Source organism: Lagopus muta, chromosome 1, assembly GCF_023343835.1.
Source record: "Lagopus muta isolate bLagMut1 chromosome 1, bLagMut1 primary, whole genome shotgun sequence".
NCBI classification, from domain to species: domain Eukaryota; kingdom Metazoa; phylum Chordata; class Aves; order Galliformes; family Phasianidae; genus Lagopus; species Lagopus muta.
The window spans coordinates 60,738,989-60,756,961 of NC_064433.1; the positions used below are offsets into that span (position 1 = coordinate 60,738,989).

The 17,973-nt window shown below is 40.3% G+C and overlaps 1 protein-coding gene across 17 annotated transcripts in view; it reads left to right on the forward strand.

Annotated features, from left to right (window-relative positions):
* CACNA1C (calcium voltage-gated channel subunit alpha1 C) overlaps positions 1 to 17,973 on the forward strand; it is a 479,128-nt gene that overhangs the window by 395,492 nt on the left and 65,663 nt on the right. For all 17 annotated transcript variants that reach the window (XM_048945500.1, XM_048945488.1, XM_048945383.1 and 14 more), the window contains 8 exons: positions 2,351 to 2,457; positions 3,911 to 3,998; positions 4,449 to 4,556; positions 5,224 to 5,276; positions 5,384 to 5,530; positions 6,429 to 6,630; positions 7,021 to 7,179; positions 10,081 to 10,191. In XM_048945500.1, the coding sequence (XP_048801457.1) occupies positions 2,351 to 2,457; positions 3,911 to 3,998; positions 4,449 to 4,556; positions 5,224 to 5,276; positions 5,384 to 5,530; positions 6,429 to 6,630; positions 7,021 to 7,179; positions 10,081 to 10,191 (975 nt within the window). The remainder of the gene's footprint in view (positions 1 to 2,350; positions 2,458 to 3,910; positions 3,999 to 4,448; positions 4,557 to 5,223; positions 5,277 to 5,383; positions 5,531 to 6,428; positions 6,631 to 7,020; positions 7,180 to 10,080; positions 10,192 to 17,973) is intronic.

The window sequence follows — 17,973 nt, forward strand, 5'->3', positions numbered from 1 at the left end:
TTGAAATTACAGCAGCAATTCTGCGACCACTGAAGCAAATGGTAACGCTCCTAATGACTTCAGAGAAAGCATAAAAGACCTTAATTCATTGGCATATTGCTCTGTTTTCATCAGGGAAGTGTACTGCATAGTACCTATTTATTACCTCCTCGATGACCTCCTGTTAACGTGAGAAGATTTAGTTCAGCATCTCTGGACTTCCTCCAGGCCTAAGTGGGAGAGAGATGCAAATACTACCAACATTTAAGAAATTCTTCTGTCCTTATCCTGTAGTTTCTGCTTCGCAATTTCCTTGGTTTCTCAGGGCCTGTTTTTCTGCTGCCTTGTGTTAAGCAAAATCTTTTGCACAACAGAAAAGCTGGAGTAAATAATTAGAAGCAAAAGAGTAAATGACTATGTGATTATCAAGGCCGTGAAGAAACAAGCTTTATCTGACCTCATGTTGATGGCAGTATCCGCAAGACTCACATTGCCATGATGGAGTCTGATGAGTGTTAGCAAGGTGAACAACTTTGCAGTGTTTTGAAGTTAGTTATTGTTTGGCTTTACATGGCATCCTGAGCTTTGTTCAGTGCCCCAAGTGGGAGGCAGACATAATTTATGCACTCTTTGAGTGTCTCTTCAGTAAAAAAAAAATTCTCTCCACAAGTTTGAGAGAACCACAGTTTGTATATAGCATAAATTCAGCAGAGCTTCCCCTCCTGATTTCAATGGTGTCTCCTTTCTTTCAAGATTGCCATACAAAATCTGACCAGTAAAGGGCACCTTTACCTCCTTTGTTATGGCAAGAACCCCCTCACCCCTTTCCCAATCAAATATGTTGTTTTAAGTATAAATTCTAAGCCAAGCCAAGAGTTTATACTTCCTCCCCTCTCAGTTCTGTCTGATTGATTGATAGCTGGTTCCCTGATGTCATGAATGTTTGGTGAAGAAAATAATCTGATATACCATGTGCCTTTCCACTCTCCTCTGACTGCAGTTGTCACAGGTAGGCATGTCTGGAAATCGATAGAGGCTGCGCCATCGTGAGCTATTGACAGGAGCCAGAAAAACCCAGGTTGAATTTCTAGTTCATACTTCTCAGTTGGAACAGTCCAATATTTGGGGAACGGTCTCATGGTGTCTGTTTCAAGTTACTATAGACATCTAACTTAGATGAGAATCAGAGGACTAAATTTAGAAGCCGATGTTCCTAGCCCAGGTAATGAGATTAGCAGTTGTGGGAATGGGGTATCTTCAAAGGAATTAGTTTACATCATTCACCAAAGCTAAGGTAGGTGGTAAAATAAACCCTCACCCTCTTTCACCATGTCAGACTCATCTAGTCACATTCTAAAACTGAGCTCATTCTAAAATTTAAAGTTATGGCCTTTACTTTTGTGAGCTCAGAAGTGTTTAGATCTGACACTGTGGCTGAGACCCATTTCTATTTATAACATTAACATTTCTGTCACTTAATCCAGTTCTGGAGCTGAGACATCCTCCTTGGCACCAGCAAGTGTTCAATACCCCTTTGTACCCAGAAAGGGTAGAGAGTCCAGGTAAAATAATTAAAATCTTTCCCTTCCTCAACTGAATGATGCTCATAATGACTTCCTCCATGAGCAAACTTCTCTATGTCAAGGAATATTACTTTGGGTTTTGTTAGAAAAACCAAGGAGAAAATGCAACTTCTTGTAAAATAAAAAATGAAAGAAACTTGGTAGTGGTAAGAAAAAAGGTGTAGGATTGAACTGAACAGAAGGAGCAAACTGAAGAGAACAGAAATTCTGCCTAATGCTTTGCTTCAGCTCTAAAGCAGTTAAATCCCTTAGGAATTCTATTTTTTTTATTTTTATTTTTTCACAGAAGGAAGAGAGCTCAACTGTCCACTGCAGCTGTGCATTAAAAAGCATCACAAAAGAGCCCTTTCTATTTCATGCTTTTTATTCGGTTCAGCTAAAGATGCCTTTAGATAATACTTAGCATAATACTCACAAGTGTCCTCTGCCTCTGAAGAAAAAGGGAAGCTCATATAAATGCAAGGAGTAGTTTTTGCAAACAATTATTTTACTGCTTTACTGACTCTAAATTTTATGTACTATATGCACTCAAAGTGCATATTTTCCTCACTAAACCTAGTATTGGCTTTCCCTAGTTAGGTCTTTCATAGTTATTTTACTGTCATCTTCACTCTCTCTTCTTTCCATGGGGACTCAAATTCTCCTTTGGGGCCTGTGGGTAGATAGTCTGCTATGTTAGAAATGCCACTCCTGCCCAAATATATACTCTGAGCTCAACCAGATGGGTTTGGTTTCTGTACAGATGCTAATGGCAAAGTGTGTTTGTGTCTTCATGTGCCTTCCTGCAGATGACCGCATACGGGGCTTTCCTCCATAAGGGCTCCTTCTGCAGAAACTATTTCAACATCTTAGACCTGCTGGTGGTCAGCGTTTCTCTCATCTCTTTTGGAATCCAGTGAGTGAGCTATTTTCAACTGGTTGTTTTTTAGGGCAGGGTTGGGAAATGGTACTTCAATCTCATCATTTCATCCGGGTAAGATTGTTTTCATGAGCCTCAAGACACTTGATTCAAGAGGCATGAAAACTCATTCTCAGGAGGGGTTCTAATGGCTGGGAAATGCTATACCAATGATCTGGATAGAGGATCTTCTTGAAAGATCAAATGAGAACAAGAAATTTGGTCCATTGGGAATTACAACACTCAGCTTTGTTCCAAGATGTATGAGTCACTTTGTCAGATCAGGGCAGTTAAGTGACATACTGTTCCATCTCATTATTTCTTTATAGAATGTAGGGTGATAGTGTTTTGCTACTTCCTAGTATGCTGTGAGCCTTGGTCAATGAAAGACCATCAAGTGATTTAAGAGCTGTGCAAGAATGTGTGGAGTACTGGTGGCAGTGGCAGTTGAATCCACTTCTGTGAATACACTTTTTATTGTGATCTGCTAATTTTCTTAATAATTTACAGATTCACTTGAATATGTAGAACTGTTTGTGTTGGATTGAAAGTTTCCTAAGTAATAGCATGGTTAATAAAAAAGCAGGTCCCTGTTGTTCTCATCACAGGTTAGCAGCTCATGTATGATATGTTTAAGAGCTCAATAAGTCAAGCAGAAAGATTTTTCAGGACCATTGGGCTTTCAGTAGAAGTCTTAATAACAGCTCAGAGGACATTTTGACATCCTGTTTTGATCCTACAGCTCTAACTAGACTATTCATGTGTTTGCAAAAAAAAAAACTGTTCTCAAAATTAGAAGAAGGACCTGACATCCTCCAGCATGGAGAAGATCTTCAGTCAGGGTTTTAGACAAGGAAGATTAAGAGCTCTGTAGTTGTAGTAGGTAGTTGTGTTCTGCACTTAAAATTAAGCATACAGGTCATCCTGTTCAGTGAGTTTCCACATCCATAAAGTTACATACACATTTATTTGCTTTGCAGAATCAGAGGCCAAACACATAGAAAGGATCACACCTTACCTGGGCAGTGTACTTTATTGCCCAAGTTGTCTAGGCTGTCCATTCTTCTATGAATATTTCAGCAGAATGCTTATTTAAGACTTACCTGAAAATGTCTTGTAGTGCTTACATCTTGGCACAGTTTCCATTAGATAGCTGCAGAGAATCCCTGTCCATATTCCATTCCTTTCATTAACATAGCATAGCTGGTGAAAGTCAGGAGAATGTATACTGAGGCTGCCCAGATCAGGAAGCAAGACCTATGAAGGTGATGCAAGAATGATTTTCTTACCCCTGAGGTGCCACAGCAAGTAGCAAATAATTGATTGTAGTTGTCCAACCTGTCTAAGGCTATGTAGGATTTCAAACAAGAAAGTGGGTGAGATCTATCAGTCCTTGCAGCAAACTCACTATATTTTTGTCTCTCTCAAACTTCCCAATACTTTCTTACAGATCCAGTGCCATCAATGTGGTGAAGATTTTGCGTGTTCTGCGAGTGCTTAGACCACTGAGGGCCATCAACAGAGCCAAAGGACTAAAGGTTAGAAGAATCCCAATGTCTTCTGCAAATTATCTATTCAAGTTATTTCAGGCTACAAGGACTTTTGTGACATTTCAAATAGTGTTTAAGCATCACCACTAATGTTAAATTATGTCATTTTCTATAGGGTTGCAGATGGGCTCACAAGCCTTGCTCTATTAGTTAAATTTCTTCATGTGGGCTGGTGAGTGCCCAACTATGTAAGGTTGTGCTGCCAGACATTTCATAGAGTTGAGCTCTGGTATTTTCCTGACTCTTTCTGCCTGCTTTGAAGAGTACGGTGATAAAAGTTACACACTGGTTTTCTCTCCCTTTTCCTGAGACATTACTTAGTGGGCAGTGGCTAAATGAAATTCTTGTATTTGTTGTTACAGTCTTGGGCTTCATTTGTAACCATAGCAACTCAGAACAGTCCTACAAGTTACTTTTGTTCCTATCTTCCATTTGCAGCATGTAGTCCAGTGTGTGTTTGTTGCCATCCGAACCATCGGAAACATTGTGATTGTCACCACTTTGCTGCAGTTCATGTTTGCCTGCATTGGAGTTCAGTTGTTTAAGGTAAAACTATTTGACCCATTCATTCGTCCATTGCACTGAGCTGTTTTCTCGGGTGGGAAGAAAAATATCATGAAAAACCCTGAGGAAGGGGAGATGGAATCTTTCCATGTGAGATAGAATGTGGGGCACTGTCAGTATTACTTGGTCTCCTACTACCAGGAGTTACTAAAACTGGATCGATCAAATTCAGAACTGTTGCAACTCATCTGTAATTTAAGAAATCATCAGTAACCCTATTCTCCAAATTGCTTGTGGCATGACTTAGTGACAGAGGTGAAAGGGGCTTTTCTAAAGGACTGGTAATTGCAGGCTGTCTACATTACATTTTACAGAAGAGTGGGCATGCATCCAGTGGTAATCACTGGAGATTACTCATTCTGTTCTTTAGGTCTACTTTTATTTCTTTGCCCTTCTCCACCCTTCTGACAATCAGTGTTCAGCAGCAACGTACCTCAGGATACACAAAGAGCACTGTGCAAGCCAATGAAAGTCTGTGCTCTGAGGTACCCAGACAAAGGCAACTCTTGGTCTAGTTCATTCACATCTGCCTGTAAAAGAGCATGTAAACATACCCATAGCAGTTAAGCAAGCCTCCCTGGTATATGATCAACCCTATCCCTTCCACTGTTAGGAAGGGAAGCTTCATTCCTCTTTCTTCTTCTTCAAGGGCAAACTCTACAGCTGCACTGACAGCTCCAAGCAGACTGAAGCAGAATGCAGGTGAGTCTGACCTTTCCCACTTAGCCACTTTCACTTGCCACCTGCTCTCAGGGTCAGGTACCAGAAGTGCAGTTCTGACATGTTCTCTTTCTCCTTTCCACCCACAGAGGATACTACATCACATACAAGGATGGTGAGGTCAGTCAGCCAATGATCCAGCCCCGGAGCTGGGAGAACAGCAAGTTTGACTTCGACAATGTCTTGACTGCCATGATGGCCCTCTTCACTGTCTCAACCTTCGAGGGCTGGCCAGAGTGAGTGCTTCTTGGTCCAATGCTTCACTACTAATGTCCTCATTCATTTCAAAAGAGAAAATTCAAATGTAGAGAACTCTCTTTCCCATTCTAAGTATTTAAAAATTTTAGAGTATTAAATGTAGCAATAGTAGCAGCAGTCATTGTAGTATTATGAGCTTTGTAAATTCCTCAGGACCTGCATGAACTGCAGTTCTTGTGCTTGTTAACAGCTTACAGCGCTGTCTGTAGCTCTTAAGAAATTATTGCCAACAGCAGCAATAGTAGCAATAATTGTTACAAATACTGTGTATACAAAGGGATAAAAATGCCTGTCAGGCACTTGTCAATACTGGTAAATGTTAAAAGTTTCCTATGGAGCCAGTGGGCCATTATGAAATCCACCAATGCTGGCAATACAGATAGACACAAGATAACTCACCAGGCTGTCCTGTCTATGTCACAGAGACCAAGGATACCCTTGGTTTCACTCAGTCAGACTGACATAGGTTTGCTAGGGTATCCTGGGTTTGTCCCTGAACTGTGTCACCAGGTGATGCCAACAGCAGCACTAACAAATGTTAAAGTGTTGAGATCCTTTTTTCTCACGAAACTCAGTTCCCAACAACATGGACTCTTCTGTTAACTGAAGGGCATGCTTGTTGTTAAGTTTTTATTGTTCAACTAGAAATACAGTTTACCCTTGACCCTGACCAGATTCAAGTGTATTAAGTTAATAAAAGTTGTGTCCTCTTTTTTGCAAGAGTTTATACTCAAATCAGTGCAAATCAGTGCATCTATGAATGAAGTAATTTTGATACAAGTAGAAAAAAATGCACAGATGAGTTTTATAATATCACCTATAAGGCCTCATGACAGCTGCAGATTTTCTCTGCATTGGGCTCCTGTTTGCTTCCAGGTTGCTGTATAGGTCCATTGATTCCCACATGGAGGATGTGGGACCCATCTATAATCACAGGGTTGAGATCTCCATCTTCTTTATTATCTACATCATCATCATTGCTTTCTTCATGATGAACATCTTCGTTGGTTTCGTCATCGTCACATTTCAGGAACAAGGAGAACAAGAATACAAGAACTGTGAGCTGGACAAGAACCAGGTAATTCATGACCACTTACTGCCTCTAAAGATAGAAATGCATGGACAATAAGAATTTAAGAGAGAAATATATACAGAGAGTAACATGTGAAAATGCAAACAAGATGAATCTGCAAGATTTGCACAAATGAAAATATTTACTTTAAAATGTGTGCTGTGCCATTTGGCTCAGTGCGATTAGATGAGTGTTCTCTGTCCAAAGAAAATACATATGGATGTCTAAAACAGGTAGAACATACACTTTCTCTGTACGACCTAAAAGAAATTCTTGTTCTAAGCAGTAATTTAAGAAAATAGATTGAAACACATTGTGCTTTTATAATATCTGGAAGTAGCTAATCAACCTTGTATTCTGTTTTTGATTTTCAAACATATCATATCTCTTTCACAGCGCCAGTGCGTAGAGTATGCCCTGAAGGCCCGGCCCCTGCGGAGATACATCCCAAAAAATCAGTACCAGTACAAAGTTTGGTATGTGGTCAACTCCACCTATTTTGAATACCTGATGTTCGTTTTGATCCTGCTGAACACCATCTGTCTGGCCATGCAAGTAAGTAAGCAAATAGAAATCCTCATAGGTGATGAATTGTTAGACTTTGTTGGGGAAAATGTAGAAATTACAGAGATTGAGACCTACTTTTGCTTTCACATCATGAGTTGAGGGAGAGTGGGAGAGGAACATTATTAAAGGAATTGTACAATGCAAGTGATTTCTCAGTTCTGACTTGTATTCTATGAAGTGCAAGAATAAACCTTGAACTGTCAAAATCACCTGAGATATGAATTTTCAGTTTTGGCCTTTCCTATGTTAAAAAATAGGGTGCAAATAGGTTGGTAAACAAAGCAATCAGGGCTGTGTATGTCAGGTATTCTTTTGATGTTGTAGAGCTCAGTGCTGCTAATTATTAGGTTGAATCTGTACATGGAAGGAGGAAGGCCAACAAAGCTAATTTCCCAGTGGGAGTCTATTATAGACCACCCAACCAGGATAAAGTATTTGACAAGCAACTGACACAAGTCATGCAAGCAGTAGCCCTTATTATCATTGGGGACTTCCACTTATCAGACATTTGCTGGAAATACAATACAGCAGAAAAGAAACAGTCTAAGAGATTACTGGTGTGTGTGGAAGATAACTTCCTGACACAGCTGGTAAGAAAGCCTACCAGGGAAGGCATCTCTCTAGATCTGCTGTTTACAGAGAAGGATTGATATATGTAGTTGTCGGAAGCTATTTTGTGTGTAGTAACCACGAAGTGATAGAGTTCTCTGTTCTTGGTTAAGTCAGGAAAGGAGTCAGCAAAACTGCTGTGTTGAACTTCTGGAGGGAAGACTGTTCAGGACATTGGTTGGGAGAGTCCCTTGTGTGACAGTCCTGAAGGGCAAAGGGCTCCAGGAAGGACATATTTCTTCTCAGAAAGAGAATTGTAACAGGCTGCCAACGGTGCCAAGAAGGCGGGGGGGGGGGACGACAGACTCACCGTCCCTGGAAGTGTTCAGGAACTGTGTGGATGTGGAACTGAGGGATGTGGTTCATGGGCATGGTGGGGATGGGTTGATGGTTGTAATAGTTGATCTTAATGGTCTTTTCCAACCTTAATGATTCTATGGTTCTATGAAAGTGGGAGTAGAGCATAGGAGATCCCTGGTATCTACTTTGTTCTGTGTTAAGAATCATAGAAATTTCTTTAGAAAGAACCCCAAGAGGCTGTATTCTTTTATCCATCACAGCAAATTGGGATCAATTCTACCTAAAATATTGTTGATAGATGAGTGCTAGCTCACTTCACTAGTGGTGCTACTATCACTACATTGAGAATTTTCCTTAATGCTTGAGGTTTTTCAAAAACTAGTGTTAGTTGCCATCATAGAATCATAGAATCATAGAATGGCCTAGGTTGAAAAGGACCAGAATGATCATCTAGTTTCAACCCCCTGCTATGTGCAGAGTTGCCAACCACTAGACCAGGTTGCCCGTCCTCCAAAGAGATATCCAAAGCTAGATCTCCAAGAAGGGCAAATAAAAGTAATAGTGAAATATGTGTAGGTGTAAGAGCAAGGAAGAGGAAGAAGACATAACAAAGTGGTCAGTTAACAAAAAAATTTCCGTATTAATTTTAGTCAGAGAATGAGGCTTAAGAGAGAGACTGTCTGTTCTGTACATTTCTTGAAGTCTGCCCTTTTCTGGCTCATTCCTTCAACTCTTAAGATCTCTCTTGCCTCCCTTTTCATTTTGAGTTGGTTCCTCTCTGCTCTCATCTGTAGGGTCTACTGCTTTGCTGTGTCATGAAGCAACAGAGGACTATTATGTTCGTTCTCAAGTTCTGGAGCATGCTCAGTTGCTGAAACATTGGTGGACAGAAAGGGCAGACGGAGCTAGAAGCTGTGAGATGTTTGTGAGCCTGCAGACAGGACAGCATCTCTGGAGATTCTAGGAAGCCTATACTCATCCTAATGAAAATGTAGTTTTTCAAAAGCTTATGGTCATATTTTGTCAAACTTCGTAAGGAACAGCTGACACAAAAGCCACATTCCAGTAAAATTCCAAGTTTTTAAGTCCTAAAGATACTAGAATCTCACGAGGGAAATGTCACAATAAATTCTGAAAATGCCTCAACAATGTACTTTTTCCCTGGCCTGTCCTTCATTGGCAGCTGAATTATTTTAACAGAAATTCCTTTCAAAAAAAGTCACCCTCAGCTATTGCAGAATATGAGAATTCAGCCCAAGTTGTTAAAATTATCAAAATTAAGCAACAACAGAGGAACATGCACTGAAAGACAACCTTTGAGCAAGGCAATCAGTCCCAAGAGTAAAGATCTGGAAATAGGGATATGGAAAGTGAGGTGGCAAAATCTGCAGGAGACAGTATATGAATTAATCAATAGATGACAGAGAGTAACTTCATAAGATCTTAATAAAGTTAAGTGAATAGCCAGCATGATTGCAAATTTAATTCAAAATTGACAAATGCAAGATAATGTATTTTGGAAAGATATGATTTGAGCTGCTCATGTATTTGTAGAGTCCTGAATTAAGTGCAATTACTTGGGGAATGGCTTGGTATCATTATGAACGGTGCAGTGAAACGTCCATTCACAACACAACAGCAATCAAACAAAAAAAGTGACCCAAGTCTTAGAGAAAGGTGAGATAAACACAACTGCAAACTGCTTGCACCATGTGTGCAGATTTATAATGAGCCCTCAATTGGAGTGATAAGTGACATTTTTGAAAAGAGATGAGATTCGGAGTCAGATGGCAAAAATGGCTAGAGGTATGGAAATGCTTATGTTTGAAGGGAGATGGGAATTATACATCTTTCTTAAATGGAGCATACCGGGATTTCCTTTCAAGAACTCTGATATGGAGGAAGATTAGCAGTAGCCATGCATGTACATGACTAGCTGGTATGTCCATTCCTCACTGCTGCCGGGATGATGTTTTTCAGCACTACGGTCAGAGCTGCATGTTCAAGGAAGCCATGAACATCCTCAACATGCTTTTCACTGGGCTCTTCACTGTCGAGATGGTCCTGAAGTTAATTGCCTTCAAACCCAAGGTAGGTGCTATAGGTGTAGATTTTCCTGGCCTCTGTGTGTGTGTGCATGTGTGCGGGGCAGCTGTGAGGAGAAGGAGGAGGTGAAACTCTCCGATCTATTACCCCACCAAGAACTGAGCAGGACAGTTGCTCTCTGGATTGGAGTCTCACATGTATTTAATAACTTTTTCACTGGAGAGTAGACATGCCAAATATTAAAACATAATAATAAGAAAATAAGAAAAAACAGCAACTTCTGCTAATAGAGAAGGTTCCTAGTTCTGTTTTCATTATGGTATACTGGTGATACTATGTCAAGGCTATAATATATTCCATGCTGAACGTCATTCTGATGCTTGCTGTGACTTTGCTAAAATGGAATAGAAATAGCATCCCATGATTAGTCTCCTGGCCCAAGTAAAGTTAATCAAGTATGACTCATTTTAAGTTATGAACCTTAGGAAAAAAATGTTTCTTCTGGGAAGACTGTGGTTCAGTGCTAGTTTGGCTTAATTTAGTCTGGAATTTAAGACTTCATTGATAGTATTCAGTACCTCAGCAGATGCTGTCTGAAGGGGTTGTCCAATCCATTGGGCCATGACATTCTGCTAGTATAGTTGTATCATAGAGTAAGATACAAACTCTTCCAAGTCAGTTGTCACAGCTCAAAGGACAAAGTTTCTGACCTCACATATGTAGATCGCTCTGAAAGTAATGACTCCTATCTATTTTCATGGAAACTATAACAGATACAAAGAGGACAATAATGCCAGTTAATAGAGAAAATTCTCAGCTACTAAAGACTGTTTTGCAAAAAAAAAGTCGCCATTATTAGCTATGCATTTTCACCAGTAATGGACAAAAGCCTGAATGCCAAACTCATAAAAATCTGCACCAGCAGAGGTGACCTTCTGACACTGTTGCCACTGCTGAAATGCACCACCCACCACCTCACCGTGCCAACATCCACTATTTGGTCTCCATAAACATTCAGCAAGCGTTGATGAATGTCAATGGGTGGGTTTTTTTCTGGGTGAAGGCATTTAATTACACAGCTTTTCTTCAAGCACACTTCCATATCAGGCACCATTTTGTCAGACTGCCCCTCAGCTACCATCTGTCACACAGCAACAAAATGTAATGGAATATTTGTGAGAAGGCCTGACCTCCACTGCCGTACCGCCAACATCCACCTCTGAAGTCATGGGCCAACGTAATAAGATAGGAGGCATTCCTTTCAGATCAACCTTCATAATTTAAAATTAATTGAGTCTCTTTTTAGGGTTTAAATTCAGTGGCACATCATAAGGAGAGTAATGAAGATACCTAAACACAGACAGGCAACTCATGCCTTTTTTTTTATATTTTCAACAATGCATTAGTACATGGAATTGCATCTTGCAGAATGCTTTAATACACAGGGGTTGGCAAATGCTGTCTGAGGCACCAGTTATGACTAAGATGTCCATCATGTTAAACATGCAGGAGTTCACTGAAGTTACACCCTTCTCCCAGGTCTTAACATCTTCATCCTCAGCTCAGAAACATTGTTCTCCCATTCTACTGAATTCAGTATAGCTTTCTCTTGTTATTTCTGTGTTGACATTAAATCCACCTGGCCTCTCTCCTTCTAGGAATGCTTTTTCCACGATTTTTTTTTAGAAGAGTCACAATGTTTGTTTGCTTCCTGAACCCAGTATCATTCTCCTTTCTTAGATGTACTTCTGTTGAAGGTTAGGATCATCTCATGCTGTCTTGGTGAAGGGCTGTTATTTCATGAGATCTCAAACACTACATTGGGAAATTTAGAAGTGTCATCATCTGTATCAGAAGGGATTTCAGTTCTCAGGAGGGATCTACCTTTCACTTTTGAGATTTTGCCACCAAATCTTTCAGCACTTTGTAAAATCTTTATCTGCATGTAATATACCAGAAGTGTATCTCACAGACTTTATAACGCTCTTTTGATTTCATGGTTCTACTTTATGGGAGATTCTTAACTTTGAGAAAGTTGAGGTTCTCTGGCAGAATTTGTTTTGAGCATTTGGGGAAGAAGTCCAGTCAGTTCAACTCTTGAGCTCCGTATGTACGCAGAAAAGGTTTTATCTGACATGGTTGCCCCTAACGGTAAGGAGCTGGATTTGTGGATGTTGCAAGTCCTTTCTACTTCCTGTGTCTTACTTTCCTGTGTTGAATCTCCTTTTCAAGTTTTGCTGCACAACAAAGAATAAAGCAAAGTCAGCTGAGGGCAAACCCATCCTCCAGACAGAAAAACACTGTAAGAGATTCCCCAAAGAGATTGTGGAATCTCCATCATTTGAAGTTTTAAGATTAAGTAAAATGAACCTTTTCTTAGAAGCAGTTTAGGAATGTACGGTCTACCATGGGACAAGGCAGTAGACTAGTTTTACAGGATTTCTCTCAGCCCAGTTTTCCATGATTCTGTAATTTCCAATCTAAATTCCCAGCTACTACAGTATAGTAGAAGTGAGAATATAAAAGAAGTCTTCCTTGTGACCAGAATAGTAGAATATTAATAAAGACTTCATGACTAAACATCAGGCACCAAGTTCAGACTGGGCCCTGCCCATCCTGAAGGAATAGCCATAGAAAGTAATAAATCTGTTTAAAATCCCAGCTTGGACTGTATGCCAAAAGTAGTTCAAATCTATCTAATTAAACTGTCTTAAACTGATAGTGTAATTAAACACTTTCAGGAAAATAAACAATATTATTTAAAATGGGACCACAGAACTTACAGGGAATAAGAACAGGAATCAACTCATAAAAATCACTAGCACAGCACAATGGCTTGCCTCCAGCATTGTACTCTCACCAGATTATGTTGAGTTCAGTCACTCAAATTTGGAAATATCAAAATGCTCTGTGTAACTTGTCAGTGTTAGTCCAGTACAAAGATTTAACCTTCATTCTGTGCTCCATGTTGACTGAACCTGCAACTCAAAAAAGGAAACTACCTCTCCTAGAAGACCATTTGGACTGATGTGGACCAGCACTAGGTAGCATAGTCTGTTCATCTTTAGGCTGCACATTTGGAATTGAACTTGAACTTGCCAAGAATACGTTCTCGTGTAGGAGTCTTTCACCATTGGGAAAACTGTTAGTTCCAGCCTCTGTTTGGCCCAATCTTGTGTTCTCCTTTAATGAAAGATATAAAAGCAACCAACCTACATTTGCAGGTGGAGATTATTCCCAGTAACAGCAGCTGAAAAAGTCCAAAAGGATTTCACTGTGTCACCTAGGGGAACAGCACAGCCACCATCTCTTACTCACTACCAACAGTTTTACAGACAAAGACATGAGATGCAAAGTGATATTAGTGTTTCCCAGGTAGGAAACAGCAATTTTAGAATGCAGAAATGCAGAATTGAATGCCATTTTCATAGCAATTAAACACAAAACAACCTTTGTTTAAGATGCTTCGTCTCATTTTGATTTTGTTCTCCAACATCATTCTTTTCCATCTGATATGTTCTCTAAAATAGAGGAACTGTGAGCTTGTCATTAGTAAAGTTGACAGCAAGAAAGCAAAAAACTTAGGTAGCTGAAGGTGTTGTGTCCTCACCTTGGTGGCAACCCCCAGGAGAAAGTGGCAGAACAGAACTGAGCACACAATTGAAGGGGGTGAAATTCACTATTTCACTCTAGTCTCTCCAATTTTGCAGTGCTTAATCTAGCAGCTGATGCTGCAGCTAACCTTCAACTACAGTAAGCAGTGCAATAGCTGATTTGTAACTTTGAAGCAGCTACCACAGAGCTCTCATCTTGGAATGAATGGTCTGCAGCAGCAATACAGCATCACAGCTTTCTCCATCTGTGCAAACTAGAACAAGGTGCTATTTATTTGTAGCTTCTCTGGAGAGAATTGTTAACAGAACTGGGGGAGGTCTCTGGGATGCTCAGAGCTGCTACCACCCAGCTCCTTACAGAAGTCACCATGGGGACATGGCCATGCAGAGCAGCTTTGGAGGGAAGGCTGAAATTCCTAAGATGCAGAATTCCTGCTGCAGACAGTGATGTGGCACAGTATTATTTGAAGTAAAAATTTTTGCCACTCTAATGCTACCTATATATTACCAGTGCAATAATGGAGGAGTTAGCAGTCTCAGACTGAACAGATTTTTTTTTTTTACCATATCCAGTTTTTAATTCTTCACTCTTATTCTGTGAGGAGATTTGTCCCGCTTATTTTTGCTCTTGGTAATAAAAGTGAAAAAATGCAAATGCTACACTAAGTAGGATGACAGACCTGCCTGACTGCAAAGAATCAATCAGGATAATCCATCCCTACAGCTAGTACTTGTGTTAGATCAGAGATTTACCCCAACTAAACATACTGTTACTTTTGAGATTGGTTGATCTGGTCGGTAAGCTACCTGGTATGATTCTTTTTTGTTGATCATCTCAAGGGATCAGTGTTTTGGTCATAGTCTCTGGGGAGGCTGTAGAGAAGAGGACTGTGTTAGCTGTCCATCTATGTACCATCTGTGTACCATTTATGGGTACAGGTAGTGTCTCCTGGGCAGGGACAAGACCTCTGAGAGCCCATGTGTTTCTGTATGGTGCACTGTCTGGAGGAGAGGTTCCATTCTCTCAGGGTTTATTTTTCCTGCAGGATAAATATAAGCACTGTATAAGACAGCTCATCTGTGCTTGATGCAGTCTTGGCAGGAGGGTATGCTAACAGTGAGCAAGAAAGATTTGGGATGATTAGGACTGCTGATAATGAAAACATCCACTACATGCCCTGCATCTCTTTAAGGAGCATTAATGTGCTGCTCCAAAGCAAAATTCCCAAATGGACCTGACTGTTTGTCTTGGCTGAAGCTCATAAACTGCTTCAAGACTAGCTGCGTCAAAGAGAGACAGTCTAGAAGTAGTGCTGTTGAGCCAATGCCTTTTGCTGCTTTGTTTTTCTAATTTTATAAATTCTCCAGACCATCTGTTGAGTTGTTTTCCAGTTCCTGCACAGAAAAAGCTGCTGCTATGTCGTGCATTTTCCAGAGAAAGCTATTAAAGGGAATGAGAGGAGCCGTGATCTCTTGTGTGCCCACAGTTACCACTGTTCTCACATCATAGAGAAGTCCCCACAAGGAGCAGTCCATGAAGACCAACTGCTCTGCAAAACCTGCTAATGTGGGGATGGATTCTCCTCCAGGAATTTCAGATCTTTCCAGCCCCCTGGAATAAGTTATTTTACTGATGAACAACATCTAGTATTCATTTCAGGAAACATTTTACGTGTCTTCTTATTAGCTAGATCAGGACTTGTAATTGGAGAGTTGTGAATTGAGATGTGCCATCTCAAAGTATGGCAGATAGGTCAACAGAACTACTCCCATGCATAAAGTAAAGCACGTGATCATATATTTTGTCAAATCCAGGTCTGTGTTTGTGGAAAGGGATTTCCTCTGAGGAATTATGACTATCAGAGAGACTACAGATCACAAGCCTATTCCCTTTGCCAAACACTGACAACACCTTTCTCCTCTCAGTGTTTATGGATGTTGTTTGTAGAGCAGCAAGTCACAATGCCATCTGCCTCAGAGAGTTGGTTCGGTCCTTCATTTATCACTGCTATTTTGCTCTGAATTCTTGCCATTCTTTAATGGCTTCTGTGTACCATTTCAAACAAGTTCCACAGCACCAGTTCCTACAGGATCCCAGGAAGGGCTATGACCCTCTGGGTAGTGGATGTCACCAGTATCACCCATAGTTATTTCTTAGGCTGCATTTACTGATGGATCTACCCGTCCTTAGTGTTTCTTTCTCCCCTGAATTATTTACCCTCTTTATTCCTCTTTAAGCACTATCACTCAGCATTTATCCTGCATTTAATGCAGTGATATCTCTTCTCAAACCTGCAAAATGACTCATCTGATTTTGTTCCCTTTTTACTACTCCATTTCTGGTATATTTATGCCTATAAACAGATCTCTGGGCAGTCTCTATTGAAGTCACACTGCCTGCTTCATTCTACTTGCATTCTTCTTTCTCACCATGATAATGATCAGTCATTTCTTGGTCAGGAAAGAGGCTTCAGCATTTTCACAAACAACTGAAATTTATATCCAATCTGTCGCCTGCACCATTGAGACAAGATCAGTTAGCTTTGGAAATCTAGTGCTTTTTGTAGTTCTTCATTCTAGTACCTTCAGAAATACCTCTGTAGCTTAGAATGCTACCCTGGCATCATTCATCACAGTATTTTATTTCTCCCAGCTTATACAGAGAAGACAAAGATGTTCTGCATCAATACAAAAAAGTCAGGAAACCTGATTACAGTAGAGTGGTCTTTTGCCCACAGCTGAAAACACTGCAGGTCCCCCCAACAGACAGAGGAATCATATTTGGTTAAAAATCCCATGGTCTAGGATGAAGAATAGTGATATAAATTTGTAGTATAGGTTGTGTAAATGTGTAGGAAGAATAAAGCCCTGATTTCTGTCAGGCTGTCCACAGCCTCAGAGTCAGTGCCCTGCAGAGCCCGTGGTGCAGGCAGCTGCCTCCTTTTCAAGGACCTGGGCTACACAATCAAAAGACTATTTGTAGATTTTTCTCTGCTGCCTTTGGCAGCTTCTTAGCCTAAATAATTGGTTTCTAATAGTTTAAATCCTCAACTGCAGTGCCATCCTTTCTATTTTGGGTGGGGGCAGCATCTGGACATGGAGTGTTTGCTGACTGATGCATCTACCAGATGCAATAGGAAGTGCAGTCTCCAACCACCACTTTGCATTTGATGAGAACAAGTGTATAAAAAGGCAAAAGAAGGGAAGAGAAAGTGGATATGTTTCTGGATCTGTGGCTGGGAAAAAAAATGCACTTGATTCAACAGAACAAGTGATCTCAGATGATTACGCTGGGTAAGAAGTAGCATGGAGAGAACTAGAAATAGTCAGGTAAGAGTCTATGAATTGAAGAATGTGAGAGAACAATATAAATAGGAAGAATTATGTTTGGGAAGAAAACAAGAGGGAAACCAAACCTTGATGTGAAAAAACACAAACCCAAGATCCAGAGAAAGGAAAGTATTAAAGGATTGGAAAAATGGATGCAAGGAAAAGAACAGAAAGAGAACTGAAAGGAAAAACGAGCACAAGAAGTTGTTTCTAAAAAATGAAGAAGGGAATTAAAATGCATGGCTTTTAAGCTAATGAACAACTTTTTGTGCTTCAACATTTTATTGAAGTTCCCTGGCAGACATCCCAGGCCTCCATGTTCAAACACATCAGTATCTCAGCCACAAGAGCCTTCCTGCGCACTGTTTTATCAAAACAGCTTGCCGTAAAATTTGGGTGCGATGCATTCCCCCACTTCTCTGGAATAATCTCAGCTCTGTTGCAAAAGGTTAACATCAGCACATTTCCCTAGAAATACTTTCCTTTTTCACCCCATCTCCTATCTGAGTGAAGACTGAAGAAACTGAATATTCCACTGTATCTTTTATATCACCAGTAGCTAGCTGAAATTACTGTCAGCTGCTTCAACAAGCCCTGCAGCCATATGAGTAGAAATCCCTCACATTTCTCAAGAGCATGGCCAGACACTGCACTGAGTGTATGCATTCAGTCTGAGGCTCTCATAAAACTGCTGATTCAGGCCCAAGGGTTTTGGAAATACACTAGAAAAGGGAAAAATCTCAATCCCTCGTTACTCCTCTGCTTTCTCTTCACTCTGATTACTTGTCTGCCAGGATTTTCATGCATTTTGCATAGCATATGTGTCATGTGAAGCCTTTCATGTCTGCAGGTCTGGGAGGAAGATAATCTTTTCTAAGTCCTT